Below are 22,568 nucleotides of genomic sequence, written 5' to 3' on the forward strand. Positions count from 1 at the left end.
TTATTCCACGACAAAAGGTAGGTGCAAAGGGACTGCAACCTAGGCACATTCGTCTTGTGCAAAAAAATGCAATGTTATCTGAAAGTGGCCTGACCCTAGGCGCCTTCCCTGAGCTCCCAAACTCCTGTAAGATTATGGGACAGTTTCATAATTTTTCCAGGTCTTTGTTTCATTATCTATAAACCCGCCCCAATACGACTTGCTTGTTGTGGCTAAATTGGACAGAGTCTATGCGAATGGGCTTTGAAAAAGAATTCAGTCTGCTGTCCAGCTTCTATAGAGTGACACCATCACCATTGGCACCATTGGAAGGTAAGGGCTTGGATTCTATATCCAATATGAGGTCACTTGGGGAGCCCGAAGACCCCTGAGCAAGAGAAACAAACTGAAGGGCCCCTTGGGCAGCAAAAATGCGCGAATCAGGTCTGGGATAGAAAGGACCGTGGGGAAGAGTGAGACTGTGGCAAATTAGAGGTTCCATGCCCCCCCTAAAAGAAAGGTAAAAATAATGTTGAGGGCTAAGCAAACCCAGTCTACCTTCTGAATCTGATCCATCAAAACCAAGCTGCAACCAATCTGTTGTCTCCAGCACTATAAACAACAAAAGCTAAGGGCGTGTGTGTGTGCACGCGTGGGTGCACTTGAAGGGTTTCGGCCTGACCATGTACTCTGCAGATACTGGAAAGTTCTGTGGCTAGGTCTTCATTGCACCTTCATCCTTCCATTCATGCATACATACATTCATTTATGAAGTACCCTCTACCAGCCATGCACTATGCTGCATACCGACCTTCATTGTGCCAAAATTGGGGCTTGAAAGTTGGTTTTTCACCTTTCCAAGTTTGGCTTATTCGCATCCATACTGTATTTGCAGGTAATGCAGACCCTCTATTTTCAGAAACGAGTTCCAGTCCCAAATCCACAAATAAAGAATTATTATAATAATAGCATATTCATGAAAAGCAAATTACTTATCTTGGCGTTGAACATCCTTGTAACTATTCCTGTACTTTTAATGTCAACAGAAAAAAAAGTAATGTCTAAGCCTGGCTGATACCGTAAATTAATGTTAATAACAGTTTTGACACTAATAGCAAGTTTTTAAAAAGAAAAACCCTCCAGTCTCTAAGCTGGGTTTTCATTTCTTAAGAATCACCTCAGCTCACTGTCACCAAAGACTCCCCTGGAACAATTCCCACTACTAATTCATCTTCCCTGGAAGCCTGAAAAGGGACTCGAATCCGTAAAGGTCCCATGGAATTATCTCTGTTCTCTGCCTGTGCTCACTCCCATTGGGAAACATCCACCCCCCTGAGCTAATGAGGGGCTTAGTGGGGAACTTAAATGGGGAGACTACCTGGGGAGCTTCTCGGCAGAGGCACATTTCTGTACCCCGGTTAGCAAAAGGTTTGATTGAAAAACACTGGCCATTTCTTCAGAGCATGCAAATTTGTTGCGAACCATCTGGGCATTTAAAATACACATTAGGTTAATGGGCAATCTCACAGACTTTATGTTATCAAGACCATGGAATCTCAGAGCATCGAGTGTGCACTTTATCTTTGTGTTCTCCCACAGAGCTGTGCATCCAGTAGGTACTTAATAAATGAATTAAATTGACCTGAGCTGAAGTTTTAATTGGCCCAGAGAAAATGAAGAAGTTCCTAGGCCCTACCCTCTTGCCAGCTCTTTAGAGAAGTAATTGTGGACTCAGCCAGGCCCTGGCAAAGCCTCTCACCCCCCTGAGATCCAGTCAATGGGTTGGTCTATACTGCCCACTTCCAATCAATAACTTGGAGATCACTAGACTTTAAAGAAAGCATCTCTTCCAATTTGCATACATTGTTCTTGTTCGGTTACTCACTGTGTGTTTAAGTTATAAGTTATCCAAGAATGAACTAGCTCAAATGAGCAGAGAGGGAGCAGAAAATAAGAAAATAATTAATGGATTTTGTTAGGAGATCTGGACTACTTAAAAATCAAGGAAATAAGATAGAGTAATCTCTTCTTATTTTAAAAGTGAAGTTACCTTTCAAAGTATCTCTCCCCGAAAATATCAATATTGCCCAAAGCAATCTACAAATAGAATGCATTTCCAATCCAGATCCCAACTTCATTCTTTAAAGAAATGGAAACACTGGGTACGAGCTTTCTATGGAGAAAGAGAACTTCTTTTTTTTTTTTTTATAAAGAGAACTTCTTAAGAAGAACAAAGTAGAAGGCCTCTCACTTCCTGACCTCAAACCTATTACAGTACAGCCACAGCAGCCAAAATAGCCTGATCTCGGTACAATGGTAGATACATAGACTACTGGAACATAATAGAGAACTCAGAAATAAATCCATCTACCTACAGACAACTGAACTTAGACAAAGGGCCAAACACATTGGATGGGGAAGAGATAATCTTCAAAAAATGATGCTGGCAAAATTGAAGCTCCATCTGTGTGAGAGTGAAACGGGACCCATACTGCACCCGTTATACAAAAATGAACTCAAGATGGATTCCAGACCTAAATGTAAATCCCAGAACTATAAAACCATCAGGGGGAAAGAGGGACAAACTTAAGGGCCCTAATAGGGGGCACAAACACACTCTGAAACATACACACACATTAGTAGACAAAATAGAGGACTGGAGCCTACTAGAAATAAGGCATTGATGCACACCAAAGACTTCACCAAATGAGTAAAAAGAGAACCCCCAGACTGTGAAAAATTTTTGACAATGACAATGGACTCTATAATCTGTAGAAAGCTGCTGCACCTCAACAAGACCAATAATCCAATTAAAAAATGGGAAGGGACATGAACAGACAGTTGATCTAGATGGCCAACAAACATAGGAAGAAATGCTCAAGACCACTAGCTATCAAAGGGATGCAAATCGAAACGGTGCTGAGTTACCCCTTATACAGGCATTAACAGCATTGCTAAAAACAATGAGGAATCCATGAAGCAGCTCATGGCATGGGTGGACCTGGAGAACATTCTGCTGAGTGAAATTAGTCAGTCACAAAAGGACAAGCATCGTATGACAAATCACTGTTAGAAAGACAAAAAGAAAACCAAAAACAAAAGACCAAAAGTTTTCAGACCAAAGGAAACAGATTTTGATGGTTCCCAAGGAGGTGAGGGGAGGGCAAGGGAAGGTGAAGCAATAGGCTAGAAGGCAGCCAGGGGTTTAGCTTGAGTGAAGGAGAAGATACTATTCCACAAAGGGACAAGAGTACTGAAAAGGAGGAACCCCTGACGGCGGCGCGGGGAAGGCGCATGCGTGAAGCACGGAGGCCTCTAACCTGTCACTGCACTTGAAGTGGACCTGCGATTCAGTTAAAAAAAAAGAGTACTGAAAAGGAGAGTAGGTAGGTAGGTAGGTAGACAGAAAACAAAAGTCTCTTTTCCAGAGCACCCCATCAACTCTGCTGACAATACTGGTTATTTACCCTGAAATGCATACACAACAGAAACCCCAAAGGTGTACACAATGTTTTCCAGAATTTTCTTCTCCTCTCCATAGTTATCACTGAGAATTACCTGTAGAATTTAGGTGAGGACACCACTCAAGTACATTTTCTCTTTCTGTTTAAATATTCAGTCCCTAAGGCCTTCTATGGGTTATCCCAAATCCTTGCATACCACACAGAAGCAGGGGGAAATCAAGGCATGACAGGTGGAGATGCAAAGGCTCACACTCTCTGCCTTCCAGAGAAGAGTTACTGGCAACAAGTTCTTTTGTGTCCTCTTCCCCCAAACATAGATGTCAGTGGTTGATCCAAGAGTCATTTGTCCTTGCCTTGCAAAACCCAAACTCTATGCTGCCAATGACGCATTTCCCTCTTACCCCCAAGTTTTGCATCACCCCCAACAGAGAAACTGATAGGAGGTACAAAACCAAGCTCTGAAAGAACCAACATTCAAGGAGGACCAAATGGCTTCCAAGCTCTGGACAAGACAGAAAGAAAGACCAGAGTTGGCGTTGGGTTCTTTTGAGTGCCATATGGAAGGTTCAAGCAGAAACTCAGTACAGTAGCAGCAGGGTGAAAAGGCAGGCAGGCTGCATACTGGACTGAAATCAGGGCCATCTCTGTGTGGCTCCAGGAACCGAAGAGAATCGGAAACCACTGAGTCTTAGGGAAATAAATTACTTACCCAAGCTCCATCAGGTCCAAACAGTTCCAGGAAATTGCCAATAAATTCCCTTGATTTTTCTTCCCACTTTTGAATTAGATCGTGACTCTTTTCTTCCACTCGGTTGACAAATTCCTTCGATCTTTCTTCCACGTTCTTGACTTTTTCCTTCATCTTATCTACCTGGTTCTGGAAACGGTACTTCTTCTCCTGGTCAAAAATGGGAAGTGAAAGAAATTGATTTATCCAAGAGGATACAAGACCACGCACTATCATGCACACCAATTGTCACATTTTATTTCAACTTGTGTTTGTTTCTCATCTGAAGAGTCAGAACCAAGTGTGGTGTTAATGCCCTATTTCTCTTTGTACCCCTAAGAGGCAATTTTACTCACTTAAGAGAAGAATGCAAATAGTTAACATTTATTCTGGCTAGATTGGACAAATATATCCACAGTGCTGCTGGGACTAAGATTTACACAGAATGACCAATGACAGGCTGCCTGAGTTGTCTCTTTTATTGGATCATGGTTAAAGTCAATATTGCTGAAAATATTGCTGGAAACAAGTGGGTCATGGGCTGGGCCTTAGAACCCATGTGCTAAAGGTTCATTTTATTGATATTCTCCACGAAGATCATTGAATTGGACCTATTTCCATGGTGATGATGAAAGCTTTTATTCTGATAGCTTTTCTGGACCGAGATTTTGCTTTTCGAGCCCTTACGGAGTCATGCTGTCCACCAGCACCTACCTGGAGGCCATCAGATGCCACCTCTAACCTCACTTTCATCATTCCTAAAATGGGGATAATTGTCAGCCCATAGGAGTGCTGTGAAAATGAGACAATAGTGAGTACTTGTCACAAAGCCTGGCATTTACAAGGTGCAGTGACGATTCCATTAATGGGAAATGGCAAAAGCATTCCATCTGTGTTACCTAAAGGGGACAGTTACCTAAAACCATGAAAATAACATGAGGCTGAAGATGTACGTTGTGAAATCACGACACTCATCCTCCTAAGGGGGTAATACAGCTTAGCATGTGTGGTACTATATGGGACGAAAAATCCATTTTACACTTCACCATTTGGAGACATCGGAATATTGCAAAACTGGGCTGGATTCCTTCATTTACACCTTCCAAATCTTACTGAGTTCTCATTCAGGGTAGGGGTGGTGAGCCCTGTGAGGGAGCTTCAAAAAGTTCGTGGAAAAATTCCATTCTCTTTTCATTGCATTTTCCAGAAGCTTTTTGAAGCCTCTTGAAGATGTTACTGTGTTTCTGTGGCTGCGGAGCTCTGTCCCGCCGCTTCTGACTCCCAGTGCGCGTCACAGGGCAGGGAGCGCTGCCTCTGTGGGTTTCCAGTGCTGGGAGCTGCACAGAGCAGGTTGGCACATTTCCTCCCAGGGAGTTGCTGGGGAGCTCCAACCACAAACCTCTTAATGGGCAAAGCGCTTAACCAGTGTGCCAACAGGCCCCCTTCTTACCATGTAGATATAGAGACACACATGCAAGCAAGCCTGCCATGACTTACCATGTGACCTTGGGTGAGTGATTCACCCTCTCTGGACCTCTGTTTCCTCACCTACAAGGGAGCTTCAAAAAGTTCATGGGAAAATCCAATAACCTTTAAACTTCTCCTTTTGCCACGGATTTTATGAAGCAGTAGACTGAGCACTGGGATGCAGGTCAGGAGACTGCTTTCCTGGAGAGATCTTGGCCAGGAGACCCCTCAGAACCTAGCTATCCTCATCTCTAAATGGGACTGGGTGGCTGCCCCCTGTCCGGTCCCTGCCACCTCTGAAGTTGCGTGATGCACGCACCCGCCGATCCAGCACATCCAATTTCATCCGTGAGCCACAGTCAAGGTTGTTGTCACGCAAAGGCCCTGCGTACATCCGCCCTGAACCACACGGTCCCTTGAGCTAAGTAGCTGATCTACAGGCTATTTAAAGAAAGTACGCGATAACTTTGGGAAATGGCTCGACATGCATGGCTGGTTGGCTGAATTCCATTTTCAAAAGCAGACAGTTTAATTTATTGACATAACCATGGCATGCTTCTCCTGGAGATGCCAAATAATCACACTGACTGCATTGCTGTCAGTCACTGGGTCAGGTGCCACGGGAACTCAGCGTGTTCCATTTGGTTGCCTGGCTGCAAGGCCAAGGAAGAGTCTGGGATTCGGTAATTAATGGCCCCTTCCTATTTAGAAGGTTCTAGTGACCAAGCGAGTAAGCTGCTGAAGCATTATGGTTGCACATAATAATAAGTGTCTACTTTTATAGACAGACCTCCCTTTGTACATACAGGATCTTTAAAAATGATTATTATGTTTAGGTTGCAATTCGGTGTGAATGGAGAGTTCTTGGTTCAATGGGAGACAGCGCTTCGGTGGCCAAGCAAAGATTGTGGTCCAGATCACCACCATCACCTCCAGCAAGCGGGGCTGCCTTCTGTGCATTTTTAACAGCTTGTTTTGCTTGTTTTAAAGATTGTTTTAACAGTTGCTCTATCATTAAACTAACAGCAGCTCTGTGGGAACAATGCGGCAGAAATACAAAAGGAAGCCAAAGACTTTAGGCTTTATTTAAGCAGCTGTAATTTCTCTGGACAATAAAAAAACGGCTGCTAAGGTGTCTAATGAGCATCTATAAGGCCTTAATATAATGAAACTGAAAGGGGGGAGTTAAAACAAGAAAGCATTTTCTTGGAGTTGATCTTTTTATTACTTCTGCTCTCCTCCCTCCCTTCCATTTGGAGCACGAGGCACAGATGCCCCAGAGACCCTTCGTCCAAGTCGGAGAAGGCTCAGTAGAGAGGCTGGAAGGAGCGGGGGTGGGGTGGGGTGGGGGAGTCAGGCAGCACCTTTGTTGAATGGGAAGCCCACAATCTGCGTTCCCTGGCTAACCTGTGTTACCCCTTTGGAAATCGGTTTACTCAGCTGTATAACGGGGATAGTCACGCACCTTTGGGTTATGTGATTTACCTAAAACAGTAACTGTAACAGGGCATGCAGTTAGTGCTTGATAAATGTTAGTGGTGGTGGTATGGTGTGGTATGGTTGACATACTCTCCTGTCAACTTGAGTGAAGGGGTGGAGTCTTGGCTGTCAATCAGGTCATAGCCAATGGTGCCTCTGTGTGGGCATAGCCTCCTGAGGATTCTAGGAACACTTGTCTTCCTTCCTGGATGTAGGACACACACACTCTCTCTGTTTCACCTTCCTGTGGACAAGTTGGAGGGAACTATGCTGATGGAGTCAGAGCTCTGGAGCTGGAGGAGCCCTGTGGAGACCCATGGCAGCACTGAGAAGCTTCCACCGCCCCTGGATCCACAAGACTTTCCACCCATGCCCTGTGATCTTTCTGCATTCAGCATCATTGCATGTATTGTTTGAGTCTGAAGAGGATTTTATAGCCTGGTATCGGACATATGGACTAATATCGGACTTCTGGACTCGATCTGGACTGGGCTGGGATGTTTTCTTAATATACAATTACTCTATGATATAAAACTCTCTTATACACATATGAATGCCCCTGGATTATTTTCTCTATTCAGCCCAGACTAACACCGAGGGGCTGGGATGGCACACTTACATTTATGAAACTGACATTCAGCTCCTTGGCTGTGTACCCTCTCTGGAGATTGCGTCGAGCATAAACGTCATAGTCACGAACAATTCTGGTGATGATGTCTGATGTTGAGATACCTTCTGTTCTCTGTGTTGGAACAAACATTCCTGTCCAAAGAGGAAAAAAGAGATCAAAGGGGGCAAAAACTAACCTCACCTGGATTGAACCGTTTCTTTAATTGACACTTCTTTCCCAGGGCCAAGGTGCAGCCAAGTGCCAATGAGGCCCCAGTTGACTCCAAGTCTGGCCTACCTGACTCTTCCACTTCTACTTCCAAACTCTCTCTCTTTCTCTCTCTCTTCTCTCCCCCACAGTCCTGCATGGTCATTGTTCTGGACCCATTCTCAAGGTGCACCATGTATTCTGCCAGTTCCTGGCAGCTGCTCATGTTTCACCCTTCGTTTCTGCCCGGGGTGTTTGACTGCCCACATCAGCATTCGGCAAGGCATGACTTCAAGGTTCAGCCTCTGGGAAGTCTTTCCTGAAGTCACCAGACAGAATCCACACCAATCAGGACAGCAATTTGCCTCCCCTGAATAAAAAACAATACTTTTTTTTGAAAGCCCCGAGCAGATGAAAGATTCACGGTCTTGGCATCTCTAGCACCTAGCTCAATGGCCCGTGTCTAGCACATGGATGGGGCTCACTAATTGCAAATTTTGACTAAGTGAATGAAGGAGGGATACGAACTGAGGCAATGAATTAGTCAGATCATGGGCAACACCCCTTCTCCCCACAAGGAAGTCTGCCGCACATCATACCAGGCAAAGAAGAAAACCTAGCCTATGTCTGCTGTCGTTGATCTAAAAACATGCCAGTGGGGGGCTAGAGGATTTTCTTTCTTGAATGACAGTCAATTCTGCCTGGTGTTTTCATCACTCAAAGTCCTTTTTATCCGGAATATGTGGGGTTGCATAAAAATAAACAAGCACAGAGAATGCAAACGCTAATAGAACTTCTCTAAAGCTCTCCAGTATACAGCTGGGTCTACCAGCACGGGGCTGTCAAGAGGTCACCCGTAGTAACAAATTCAGGAATTGGGTTTATGCTCCCACTTCTGTTACCCATCAAAATAATGTGTTGGCAATTGAGATCATTCACCCCCAAATCATTGCAGCCTCTCAGAGGCCTTAGACACAGCACGGTGTGGTAGACAGACTGGGGACCAGGAAGCTGGGTTCTCTCCTGGAGACTTGGCAAGTCACCCACACCCTGGGAAGGCAAGCGAGACAGAAAAATGATGTGGCTGACTAAGTCACCTGAAGGTCACCTGTGCAATTTCCTCTCCCCTCGCTTTCCACACTCAAGCATCTCCAACCCCCAATCTACTTGCCAAATGTCTCCCCAGGTTATCCCCTCTGCTTCGTCCTCCATCCTAAAGTAATCCCACACTATCTTGTTCGAGATGACCTCCCCATCGTCTCCAGACTCATGGCCAGCAGTGTTGTTGGTGTCTCCATCCAGCCCTTCTCCCCATAGTTGTCAATGATTTCTAAATACAACACAGATACTCCACTTGAAACCCATCACAGGCTTTCTACTGGCCTCTGGATTTCAATTCAAACCCATCACTTGGTTCTTTGACTGCTTGCGTGGTCTTCTCCCCATGCTCCTTTCTAGTCGCATCTAAAGTCCTAGCCCCTTCACTTCCTCAGCCAAGGCTCCTGTGCTGCGCAACTGTACGTGGCACCGTTCTTATTTGTTTCCTTGGCCCAGTCATCCTGCACTTTTGTAGTGTCCTGAAAGAGATGCTTGTCCTCAACTCGCTCTGTCACAAACACATATACTCTACCTGGTCCACTTTAGCGTCTAGGAAATTTCTCAACTCCAGGTGAGGTCTTGCTGTTTACTATTCCCTCACAATGATTGAACAGCTCTTTTCTTTCAACTACTACAAGTCTTTGTAAAGCAATTTGTTCAAGAACCATCTTCCTTATTCCACTCTAAATTACCTGAGGGAAGGGACTGAACCTGTCTGTTCTCTACTATATTCTTAGCACCAGATGACAAGCAGGCACTGTAAGATTATTCGTTCAACAAATCACAAATGAAAAACATTTTCCAAAGTACCCTTCCAAACCCAGTTTTCTTTGAAGCTATAGCCATTTGTGAATGTTGTGGTCTTGTAGGCACCACGAAGGTGTTCCTTTGGGGATTTATTTTGATGTCATCTGTATATTCAGAGTTCATGTTTGCTGATGTTTAAATTTTTTTTTAAAAGCATCCAATTTCTAATGTTACATGGATCAGAGGACTGGGTTGGGGCTGCCACTTGGCCAAAATTTGTTTTCCTATTCAATAGGAAGGTGGAATCAGATATGAAAATCAAACAAACAAACAAAACAAATGGAAAGCAGAGATTGCAAGCATATAAATGCATTGACATAAATAGCACCCACATTGGCTTAGCTGTGCAGGGGGTCCTGGTGGGCATGGGAACCCTGATGACACCCCACTTGGTGGGAGCAGCAGGGAGCTCTCTGGAGAGGACTCTACCCAATGTTTCAGCCGGCAGAGATTTCACTTGCACCCCTGCCAGCTGCCATGTTAAGATGTTCTAGCTCCTAATGAAATGATGTAGCAAGTCACTTAGACACTTGTGACATGAGCTCACCCTTTCAATAAAGTCAGAGGGCTCGGGCTCGGTGGTTGAATGACAAAGTGAGCTTGGGGGTGGGTTTGGGGTACAGAGCGATTTGCTTTGGCTGGTTGGGAGGTAGGTCTCTGAAAGAAGCCAAGCCCTCTGCAGATATAATGAGGCACCCGGCTTCCTCTAAAGCCTAATTATTGCTCTGCTAAAAATATTCAGTAATGAGCATGATCAGAGAACCTTTTTTATCATGCTTTTCAGAATTGCGGTGTTTGGTTATGGAGCTATTTTAAGCAGCAGAAAAGCACATGTTAATGAAGGACATGTTCAACAGTAGTAGGCAATATTAGAATGATGATGAGTAATGTGGACCGTACAATCTATTTAATTTACGCTCCAGCCTTTTCATCCGGTTTGACATGTAACTCCGACAAGCAGGACAGAGTGCTGTAACATTCATGCCCTTGATATCTCTGGCTTCATTTGAAGTGATTTTTGACTTTCAAAACAAACCATGATTAGTGTATAAGAGCCAAATGTGGCTACTTAAGCAATTTCTGAGTATCTTTCTCCCACAATGAATTCTCTGGCCTTCTCTATGTGGGCCCCAAACACAACTCCTCTATGACTTTCCCTCCTGGGGAGGACCCAGTGGAGCAGATGAAAAGACCACAACGAAGAGTCTGGTGCCTATGATTAGTCATCTATAGTCTTATGCCTACCAAAATATCTGCTGACTCATTCCAATTGGAAATGGGGATTGAAGTGGATTAGAGATGGCCACAATTCCCTTCCCCTTGAATCTGGGGTGTCTGTAGTGATTTGCTTGTAACAAACAGAATGTGGCATAAGTGGCACTGTGACCTCCAAATCAAGGTGAGATGCTAGCTCTCTGAATGCTCCCTCTCCGAATGTTGCTTCTTAGAACCCAGTTATCATTCTGTGAGGAGCCCAAGCTATCTGGACAGGCCATGGGTAGATGAGCCAATGACAACCCCCACCGAACTCACTGTTGACAGCCATCATCAACAGTTAGCCATGTAAAGGTATCTTCTGGGAACCCCTCCCCACCCACCCCAACAGAATCTTCAGATGACTGTAGCCCCAGTTGCCATCTGAGTACAATTGTTTAGAACCACTCTCAGTAAGGACCACCTAAGAAGCCCGAGCCCTAGCTAGAATCTTTACTCACAAAGTGACAAGCAAAATAAAGTGGCTAAGTTGTTAAGTTTGGGGGTAATTTATCATGCAACAGGGGGTTACCAAAATAGGGATGGTAGCTTTCTTAAAGCCTGGAATGAAAGTTGGACTTGTTCCTATACCTAAATAACTGGAACTTGACATTTTGCACCCTTAATCAGAAAAACAATGCATTCTTAGATCGCTAGAGGCCACTCACTCAGAGATAAAATATTAATAAATGCTCGTTCCTATATTAAAAGTCAGCTGAGGAATGTTCAACCCAGGAAACACCCATACCATTAACCCCATAGGTAAATCAGCTGAACCAGGATCTCTGACTTAGATTTTTGCCCTCTTGGCGTGGGCTGCCAACTGCAGGGTCAGCAGTTCAAAACCACCAGCCACTCCACTGGAAAAGATGAGTCTTTCTACTCTTGTAAAGAGTCACAGTCTCAGAAATCCATAGAGGCAGTTTAACCCTGCCCTATAGGGTTGCCCTGAGTCATAATTGCCTCAATGGCAGTGAGTTTGGTTTTTGTTGTTTCCACTCCTGTAAAGAGTTGCAGCCTCAGAAACTCACAGGGACAGTTCCACCCTGTCCTTTAGGGTCGCTGAGTCATCAACAATTCAACAGCAGATTTTTTTTTATTTCTCGGTGAGTGGCCCCTGGTGATCTAAGAATAAGTTAGTTATTTTTCTGATTTTAGAGAGCACAAGGTCAAGTTCCAAGTGTGGTTTGGGTTTACTCTAAGTGAGGTCTATGGACCTGCAGCATCTAACAACCTGGGAGTTTGTTCAAAATGGGAATCTCAGGCTCCATGGGATTTACTAATCTGAATCTAAATTTGACAAGACACCCCCCACCACCTGCCCAGGTCATCTGTAACAGTCAAAGTGTGACAAGCACTGGTTCACACTGGCTCCTTCATGACCACTGTAAGGAAGGAGCCGTGGACTCACAGCTCAGATTTTACAAAGATTTCAAACTATATCCATCACCCCATAATCCATCTACTTGTAGCGGATGCCTCAGCTAGTTTCTTGCCTGCTCCCCCTCACCCCAAACCTGGTCCCTAAAGCAGCTGTCCAGGTCTGGAGCGTATGGAGGGCTGGAGCGTATGGGACTTCCTTTCTCAAAATTCCTGGGAAATACAATGGAAGCCTAAGACTTCCAGCTCCTGTTTGTATCCACATCCTGACTCCCAAGGAAGTCCTTCCTACGAGGACAAGACAGAACCAGCCCTCAGCCCTTCTGGGGTGACATGAGGTTTCCCCTGGCTGCCTTCAAAGGACATGTATCAATGAAAGCATCTCCTGGGAAATGAAGTACACTTATCAGCAACAGAATCCTTTTCTGAAATAGTATCCAAAGTCATGTTCACTTCTGGGGCTCCCAGGTCTGATCCCATGGATACTGAGACCTCCATCACTTCAGTAGGAGGTAGATATAGCAGAGAATACAGGAGATGATGTTCAGCTTTTTACTTCTAAAACAGGCGCTCTTAAAAACTCACTCATTAAAAAAAATAGTTATGAAAGGCAAAGTTTTAACTGGAAAGAGCTAGACTTTGAGAAGAAGAAAGAAGTTTTCTTAATCTCCAATACGAAAACAAAACCCAAACTCACTGCCATTGAGTCAATGCCGACTCATCCAGGACAGGGTAGAACTGGCCCCCTGTGAGTTTCCGAGACTTTAATGGTATCCCTTTAATTACTGAGAGCCAGAGGCTGACCAGACTTGGGACAGGATGTTTTGCTGTAAAGCTTAAAGTGGAGAAGACACAGAATTAACAAAGGGGCCCTTTCGTGTCCCACAAGAAGAGGTTTTTCTCTAGGGCTGAGGGAAGGAGCGAGTGAGAGATCAGGGAGTGAGTAGCAAAACTGAGGGAATGCGAGTGACACCTGGCTCTTGCCCTGCCTGACTCGGGGGCAAAACCTCTTTCCAAAACCCAAAGCCAGAGAGCTTGTACCCTGTTTCCCAACAGGAGTTTGTGGAGGAAATCACCTCACGGAGGCTCTAGGCCAACACGAGAAACCTCAGTAGAGTCTTCCTGACTCTGCCCTCCCACTGCCCATGTTTCCCTCGCTCTCCTGTAGATTGTAGAGGACATTTAAAAGGTTCCTGACAATCCACTAGAGCAGTGGTTCTCAACCTTCCTAAGGCCGCGACCCTTGAATACAGTTCCTCGTGTTGTGGTGACCCACAACCATAACATTTTCATTGCTACTGCAACACTTTCATTTTGCTACTGTTATGAATCGTAATGTAAATATCTGATATGCAGGATCTACTAAGCGACCCCTGTGAAACGGTTGTTCACTCCCCAAAGGGGTCAAGACCCACAGGTTAAGAAACACTGCTCTAGTGGAACATAAAAGGTAGCTGAGACTTAAGCTCAATATGCCTGCTGGGAGGGTCACCAAAGCATAGGAAAAGGAATCTGGCAGCAAAGGCAAAGCCCAGGCGGGACTAAAGGGAAAGTGACTCATAACAGTGAGAGGAGGTGGCTGATAGCCATGGCTGAGCAGATCTTGAGACTCAACAAGGTTTCAAGGAGAGGATGTGACCCTTAGGAGCTCTTCCTACCACAGGAGTCTGAAAGTACGAGTAGCAAGAAAAGGTTGAAGGCGGGGGATGATGGGGGGTGTTCCACTGATCCCCTAGGAATGGGGAAAGCTAGCTCAGGTCATCAAGGAGGGAACAGCTCTAGTATACCGAGCGTATTAACCTTCTTGATGTCCCCAAGAAATGCAAATGGCAACTCACTGGACCATAGATCTATGCCATGCCAGATGACATTTGAATGTACCTGCGGAGGTAAGTGGAGTCCTGGTGGCACAGTGAGTTACAAGTTGCGCTGCTAACCTGAAGGTCAGCAGTTTGAAACCACCAGCTGCTACCTGGGAGAAAGATGAGGCTTTCTACTCCCATAAAGAGTTACAGTCTCAGAAACGCACAGGGGCGGTTTTACCATGTCCTGTGGGGTTGGTATGAATCGACATCGACTCAATGGCAATGAGTTGAGCTGAAATGATAAACGTAGGTATGGACATACATACAGTTTCTAGAGATGAAAGGGGTGGTAGCCAGTAAAAGAGCAGATGATAAATCAAGCCATTCAAAATGTACTTCCACTCCCACCTTTAGCTAAAATATCAATTCCAGCCTGTCCCTTTCCCCAACTCTGATCTTAACAGAAATGCTTAGTGACCAAGGTGTCAGCTTCCAGAAGCTCAGGCGCCATGTCTGCTTCCCAGGACATCACTTCTGAGTTTCATAAAGGAAATATTTGTCTTAATTCTGCAAATGCTTTTCCATTCAATTTTTGCATCCACATGTGGTACCTGAGGTTATTACTGTCACAAGTCAAGGTTATACTAGGAATGTGGTAAGGTTGACTTTGGAGGGAAGGCGTCCAGATAATTTGTTAGGCAGTTATCTGTCTTCCGAAAGGAACCTTCTTGGGAATTTAAAATGATTTCATTGTGAAGACTTAATCAACGGTGGATAAGGAAAGGGGTTGCCCTCTGAGCAATATGGGGCCTGTGGTTTTAGTCTGATGAACTCTAGAATCAAGCCTCAAACCTAAACGCCCAAGTGGGGCCTGCACACATGTCAACAGCAGTGTGTAGAGGCTTCTTGAAAGACACCAACAATTCCAATGCCCTGGGTATATCCACTGCAGTTCTAGGGTGTCTCTCTGTTTTTTTTCTTCATCTTTCATTTATTTTTATTTATGTATTTCAATCATTTTATTGTACAACTCCTATCACCATCCACCCACCCATTGTGTCAAGCACACGTGTACATTTGTTGCCCTCATCATTTTTAAAAAATCATTTTATTGGGGGCTTGTACAGTTCTTATCACAATCCATAAATACATCCATTGTGTCAGAAACATATGTACATTTGTTGCCATCATCATTCTCAAAACATTTGCCTTCTACTTGAGCCCTTAATATCTGCTGCTCATTTTCCCCCTCCCTCACCACTCCTCCCACCTCGTAAACCCTTCGTTATTCATATATTATTATTTTGTCATATGTTACACTGTCTGACGTCTCTCCCTGCCCTCTTCTCTGCTGTCCCTCTCCAGGGATGAGGCTGGGCATGTCTCTTAATAAACTCAACTACTGTAAAGCAATCAACAGGTGAGCACAGGGGAATTCACCTGCATCCTTGATATGTCTGTAGACATCATCAGAGCCGGCCGAAGAATATGGGATATCGTCATGGGCCACAAAGTCAATCTGTTAAGAGAGAGAAGAATGGCGTCACCACTGGGATGGATTTAAACATCTGGAATAAATTTGAGGGCAACAGGTTTGGTGTCCCCAATCATGTTTTTAAAAAAACAACAAGGCATTGGTGTATGAAATGTATATTGTGGGTCTGAATCCTTGCCTGAAAGGTAGAACCTACTATCTCCATTTCCATGAGCTAATGGGAGCTAGAAAACAAAAGATTGGATCTGCTCTTTGGCTGGTCCATCTTTCTTCTCCTACCTCGGACAGCGGCCTTCTAGCAAACTCTCCTTCAGAGAATTTGGTCAGTCTTCAGATTTTAAACACCTCTGCTAGGATGAGGAACCCAAATCTCCACTTCCCATCCCACTGATGGCCACAGGCCTTGACATTTAGGTCATATTTGATACTGTGAAAACGAACTACCTATCTCTCTTTTTGGTTTGTTCACCTTGTGAGGTAGGTAGGGCATGTACTACTCTTTGGGGTGAAACCAGATATGTCCAAAGTCACACCGCGTATTAGTGGTTTGGGGTAGGGGAAGCAGCTGGGGAGCCAAGCCAGGCTCTCCCAGCTCCCTCTGCAGCCCTTTTCTCAGTTGTCACATCTGCTGTCACTTTAAAGTCAGCCTGTTCAGACTTGAGTTCATCTTTCTGAAAACTGGTGTCCCCTGCCAAGGACACCTCCACTTTTCTTTAACCTCAAACCTTGGAAGTCACCTTCTTTCCCTACCTTTCTCCATAGCCTGGTTGAGCATAAGTTCCATTGTTGTGAATGTGTGTGTGCGCGCCCATCACTTCCTCTCTGTTGCTACTATATCAAGTCCAGGCCCTTGTCACCCATATTATCTCCACCAGCTTCTTCAGTGCAGGCTCTCTCCCCTCCAAGTCATCCAGCCGTGGGGACTCCTCCTTAAAGAGAGTCTCCTTCTTGTCACCCCTGTGTCTGTTGATCTCTGCTAGTTCCCTGTTGCCTACTACATCAAATAAAAACTCTTCGACTAGTTTTCAAAGCTGTTTAGAATGAGGCTTCACTCTTTGAGGGGTAGTTGATAATAGTGGCTTAAATTGCCTTGGTATGAGTCCTGCCCCACCACTTCCTCACTCTATTGCTCATAACTTGGGGTAGGGATTCAAGCACAGTTTATCAGCATTGGAACGAGAAACATTTGGGGCCCAATAATTCTTCCGAGTGGGGTCTATCCTATGCATGATAAGCAGCATCCCTGGCCTTTACCCACTAGATGCCAGTAGCATCTCTCTAGTTGTGACAACCAAAAATGTCTCCAGACAATGCCAAATGTCCTCTGGGGGGCAATCTCACATCTAGTTGAGAACCACTGGATTCAACTATAAAATATATAACAAGGGCCTTAAAATAATAACTGGCCAACACTAAGTAGTCAATAAATGGCAATTTTTATCCTTATTTACCCTATTCTTACTACTGAAATTTAGTCCCTCCTCCTTTCTATTGTATAACAACAACAATTACAGTTATTTCTCAGGGGAGCTATGAGGTTGAATGTGATCATATAATAGGCATTTAGCACAGTGCTGGGCACATGGTAAATAGTTAAGAAATTACAGCCATCATATCATTATTAGCATTTCCCATCATGCCTAGCACACGTTGCGTATACAATAGATACTTAGTAAAAATGTGTTGGTGATTGCTAGATGCAAATCATATTGTAGTTTTTCCTCTTCCTTTTCATTCTCACTGGGAAATTGTCTCCTCTGCTATTACCCATGCACATTTATCAGTGTTCTCTATTCTCTTCTGCATCGGGAATTTAAAAATAGAAAAGAAAACTCTTAGAACAGCTTAATCTTATTTTTTTGTACTGCTTATAAAAGGAAAGAATAGCTCCTAATGTGGGGCTGGTTGGGAGATACAAAGCACATAATTTGATGCAGATCAAAAGAATTTCTCGTGTTTTCAACTAATAAAAATCTTATGTCAGTATGAGCTGCTTCTCAGGCCCACACAACCAGAGACAGAAGATTCTTTCCTTAAAGGATAACCCTGACCTTCTGGCTAAAACGTGTCTTCATTATTTACATAAAGAGCGCTGCCAGTGAATCTATAAGCCCCAATAATGATGGTGATGATAACGGGGTGGCTAACAGGATTGGTGCTCTCGCTATGGGGCCAGTGTTCCAAGTGCTCTGCTTAGATTTTCTATCTGATCCCGCAAACAGCCTCCCGAGGAAGAGGTTAGTATCACCCCACTTTGCAGGGGAGGTAAGTGAGGGGCCAAGGCTATAGGGAGAGATCGAGGGAGCATCCCGAGCTCATGGTTGGGGAAGGGAAAGGCCTGCAGTCCCCAGGCCTGAGTGGACAGGGGTACTGCATCAAGTGTTATGAGGTAGCCTCCTTAACGGGCTTGAAGAGGCTTCGGGGTTTCAGTAGAGTAGGCTGTGGGACCTAGACTCCCTATCTTGCTACTTAGAGAACATACCTTGTGTTTTTCCAGAAACTCTGGTGTGAGAGTCCATGGGGCATCTCTGATGACTTCATCCACATAGCGGCAGTGTCTGAGAGCTTCATATCTTTCTGCTTCGTTCATCACGGTGAAGCCTTTGAATTTGTGGGTGAGCTCATCACTGCAAACTGCAATAGGCAAATGTGTTCACTGCTATTGCTGGCCCAGATCCCGATCGTACCCACCAAGGTGCAGGCCTGGCTTCTTCAGCAAGAGGCCTTCTTGCTGAGTGCTTAACATAATCAAACTCCCATTAAACACACAAACACACTCAAAACATGCACAAAGGGGCAGGAAAGTGAAGCAAGCTGAAATCCACCAGCAATTCAGAACTGCCTTTTAGTGCTAATTTCAATGGCTGTTTTTATTAAAAAGCATTCTCCAAATAACCTGATGTGACTTTCATATCTTTATTTCCCTGTCCTACCATTTAGTGAAAATTGCTAATCAGACCTTTAGAAAACAAACAAACAAAGAACTGACCGAGAAGGAAGAAAAGGAGAGGAAACCAAGAGGCCTGGGTTCTTTAAAGTCTGGGTGATCCCTTTGAATTCTTGTGCTAATAGAGCATTATTCTAAGTAACTCAAGTGTGATCATGTGTGCATGCACGCGTATGGACTCTCCTACACACATATATACCTCCATGAGCTGCACGTCTCTAAAGCAGAAGACAGAGCCTTTATTCTACAGCCTCAGACAGGACTCGTGAGTGCTATTCTTTGGTTTGTGAGTCAATTTGTTGTTTAACCAAATGGTGATCTCGGGGGTTAGTTTCAATTCAAAGTTTAACAAGTATCTCAGAGAAATAGTCTCAGGGACATTTGCTCCACTGTGGACTAGCCCAGGAAATCTGGATTTTTTTTAATTGAAAAAGTTTATATTTAGCATGAGCCAGCTGGATCCGTTCAGATGATTCCGACTTTGTTGGCAACATCTAAAGCGTCAGGAGCTAGTCAAACATATGCCTTCTCCTTGCCATCAGGCCTGATCAAGGTGTTGACTTTGGTTACATCAATGCCCTACAGCTTTTCACAGCCAGTTTGATCTGGTGCGTGTTGCCTTGACATCCACAGTGAACAACAGGTGTGTTGCTGTCTTCGATCTTCTTCATGGCAGATTCCATGGTCAAGGGGAACTTAATGATGTATTGTGGTCAATCTTGTTTCTCTTGGGGTGATCTTCCCAGTTTATTTGGGCTGCCTTCTTAGCCACAGGGTCTTGGGCTGCCGGAAAGTGGGTAACATACAGATCTTCTTCTTCTTCTTCTTCTTCTTCCTTTTGTGTGGCTGTGGATACCTTTCAGCACAGCCTTCTTGGCCTTTAATGCCTTTGCTTTGGCTTCCATTTTGGGAGGGACAAGCGCTTCCTTCTTTGCTTTTGGTGCCATCTTCGCTTAAAAAAAGAAGAAAGTCTGGATTTAAAAAAAAAAGGGAATTGGAGGTTCTACTGCATTTTTCCTCCCCTTGTATTGTGGCCCTGATCAGAAGGTTGGTAGTGGCAGCCAGGCACCATCTAGTTCTTATGGTCTCAGGGCAGGTGAGGCCATGGTTCATAAACACTGTTAGTCCTGGAGACTAGTTTCTCCTTCGAGTCTTTAGTTTCCTTCTTTCTCCTTTGCTCCAAATGAGTAGAGACCAACGGCTTTGACCCCATAAATTTTTTATTGCTTCTCCCAAACCTGTACTTCTGTAGTCTTTCTCATCTCCGTAAATGGCAATGCAATTCCATTACTCAGGCCCAAATCTTTCTCCTCTGTTCTCCTAAACTCTGGGTTCCATTCACTAGCAAAACAGCTGGAGCTGCCTTTAAAATGTACTACTCACCATCTCTCCCATAGATTTCTGCTGTGCCATCCTCTCTGATCACCCGATAGCCCTGCCCATCCCTCAACAACTTGTTCTCATGGACCGAAATCATCCTGTATCTGTCAGATTACATCATTCCTGGGCTCAGAGCGCTTCCTATATGCCTGAGAATAAAAGCCAAAATTCTTCCAGCAACCTGCAAGGCCCCTGTGAAACTCCAGCCTCCAAGACCCTACAAGATTTACACTTTGGCCCCTCCTTGGCTCCCTGACTGTATCTTCTATTGTGCCCGGGCCTTTATAGTCCAGACTGAGCTAGGTTGTACTTCCTGAGCCTGGAACAGGTGCACTCCAAATATCTCTAGGTCTTATACTCTCCTCTCCTCTCCAAGGAGGGGTCTTCCCTGACGACCTTATTCTAATTTGCAATGCTACACCCACCATTTCTTTTCCTCACTTCTTGTCATGGCACTCACCATCACAGAAGTATCTTAGTTAATTGTGTTGATCATTGGTGCTAGTCTCCTCAAATGAAAGCTCCCTGAGAGTAGGGGCTACTGCACTCGCTGATAATAGTTCCTGGACAATAGATTTGCTGAGTGAACCAACAGGGCCTGACACATCCAGATGCTCAATAAATGGTTGTCATTTAAAATAATACACCTGTGGTTATCTGTAGTCATATTTTAACAGCATCTGGGCATGTAAGAAACTCATATGAAGGGGCTTGGAAAAGTTCATGGAAGATAGAATTAAGAAATAACAAAAATTTACCAGAAACTTTTGTAAGCCCCCTCATGGCTCTAGCTATACATATTTAGGCATAACTCTCTTATACATATTTCCTGAGATATTTTCTATTCTAGCACTGTGCGTTACCAACACATCATCAACCAGATGGCAGGTTCAAAAACTTCGATGAGTATCAGAAACACTTAAGCAGCTTGTTAACTCTAAAGATGACCGGGCACCACTCCCTGAAATTTTGCTTCAATGGATCTGGAGTGCGGCCCAGGTAGCTATTTGACAAGCTTCAAGGGATTATCGTGATGCACACAGTATTTAAAAGCCTCGGTAGCATATCACGAACAAATCGCGTTTCCTGTCTGTCTGATTCCCTCATTGCACCCAGCAGTGGGGAGTACACGAAGAAGAGCCATCATGACTGTGCACTGACTCACTGACTTCCTTTGCTTTTGAATTCAGAGAGAGGAATTATTTATGGGCCACGCTTTGCAATTTTAAAATTGATGTAAGCTTTTAAAGTGTTCTTTTGGAACTTTATGAAAATATGACCTCAAAATCATATTGAGCAGAAATGGATTTCCGATCCATCCATTTTCTATTTTAAATAGCAAAAACCTGATCGGGTCCGTGTCCTTCCCCCTTTTGAACTTGCACCTGAGTGATGTGATATAACTTCTAGATGACAGAGATAATGGCCTCCTGACAGAACACGAAGAAAACAAACATCCTGTTGATGCCAATACAGGGTCCTATTTTCATGTCCCAGGAGTGACCTCAAGAAGCAGCTGAACATGCTGACCAGTTATTGTCTAAACATTAATTACGCCCAATGCAGCGCTGTGGTTCTTGAGTCTTGGCAGATGCCCTGTGACAACCAGATGGAGGACTGAGATGTGGTGCTCGGGGATGAATTCAATGACCTATCCAGCAGCTCAAGATGCACCAGTGCCAGTGTTTGGAACAAAGAACCTTACAGCGTAGGGGTGCTCAACAGACTTGGGTCTAATCCAAAGTCTATGACTTCTTACTGGGGCAGTTACTCAAACTCTTCAAGTCTCTGCTGCTTCATCGCTAATACATGGTGAAGTTATGAGAATTAAATGTTAATCCCTAGGAGCACAGAGTAGTGGCCGATAATGTTAATAGGTGTACCAGAGAGCCATTTGTGAAGAACTTCATTTGTGGTTTGTGTTCTTTCTTTTCCCTGGCCCCCACACCAAGCTGGACAGCAAGCCACAAGGTTGGTGGTTCAAACCTACCAGATGCTTCTTGGGAGAAAGAGGAGGCCATCTACTCCCATAAAGATTTACAGCCTTGGGGATTATTAGTTGGAATGGACTCTATGGAAGTAGATTTGGTTTGGGCTAACAGAGGTAAGATAAATGTAGTACTAAGAAAACTTGTCTGTGATCACTCACTGGTTGCAGAAACATGTCTAAACATGTTTTGTTTGGAATAAACCCAAGCATGTATGAGGTGGAACCCTAGTAGCAGTATTTTTTAAATTAACCTCTTTTGTGCTCTTTTCTATTACTGTACATAGGAAAAATTTACCTGTGATATCGAATAAAGATCATTATTATTCCTGATTTTTATATTTGACTTTAATTACTCCCCAAAGCCAAACACTATACTGATACCCCCTAATATTTTGATAATAAAGAGTATACTTTTGATATAAATTATATTGTATTACTACAAATTAAGCACAATGATTTTTGCTTTGTTTATAACCTAC

The 22,568-nt window shown here is 44.2% G+C and overlaps 1 protein-coding gene across 4 annotated transcripts in view; it reads right to left on the reverse strand.

The window, feature by feature from the left end:
- Positions 1–22,568, reverse strand: part of PCYT1B (phosphate cytidylyltransferase 1B, choline) — a 146,643-nt gene that overhangs the window by 11,855 nt on the left and 112,220 nt on the right. For all 4 annotated transcript variants that reach the window (XM_075538817.1, XM_075538818.1, XM_075538816.1 and 1 more), the window contains 4 exons: positions 18,255–18,406; positions 15,718–15,796; positions 7,736–7,878; positions 4,153–4,341 (listed from right to left, as the gene is read on the reverse strand). In XM_075538817.1, coding sequence (XP_075394932.1) covers positions 4,153–4,341; positions 7,736–7,878; positions 15,718–15,796; positions 18,255–18,406 — 563 coding nt within the window. The remainder of the gene's footprint in view (positions 1–4,152; positions 4,342–7,735; positions 7,879–15,717; positions 15,797–18,254; positions 18,407–22,568) is intronic.

Source organism: Tenrec ecaudatus, chromosome X (assembly GCF_050624435.1).
Source record: "Tenrec ecaudatus isolate mTenEca1 chromosome X, mTenEca1.hap1, whole genome shotgun sequence".
Classification (NCBI taxonomy): Eukaryota; Metazoa; Chordata; class Mammalia; order Afrosoricida; family Tenrecidae; genus Tenrec; species Tenrec ecaudatus.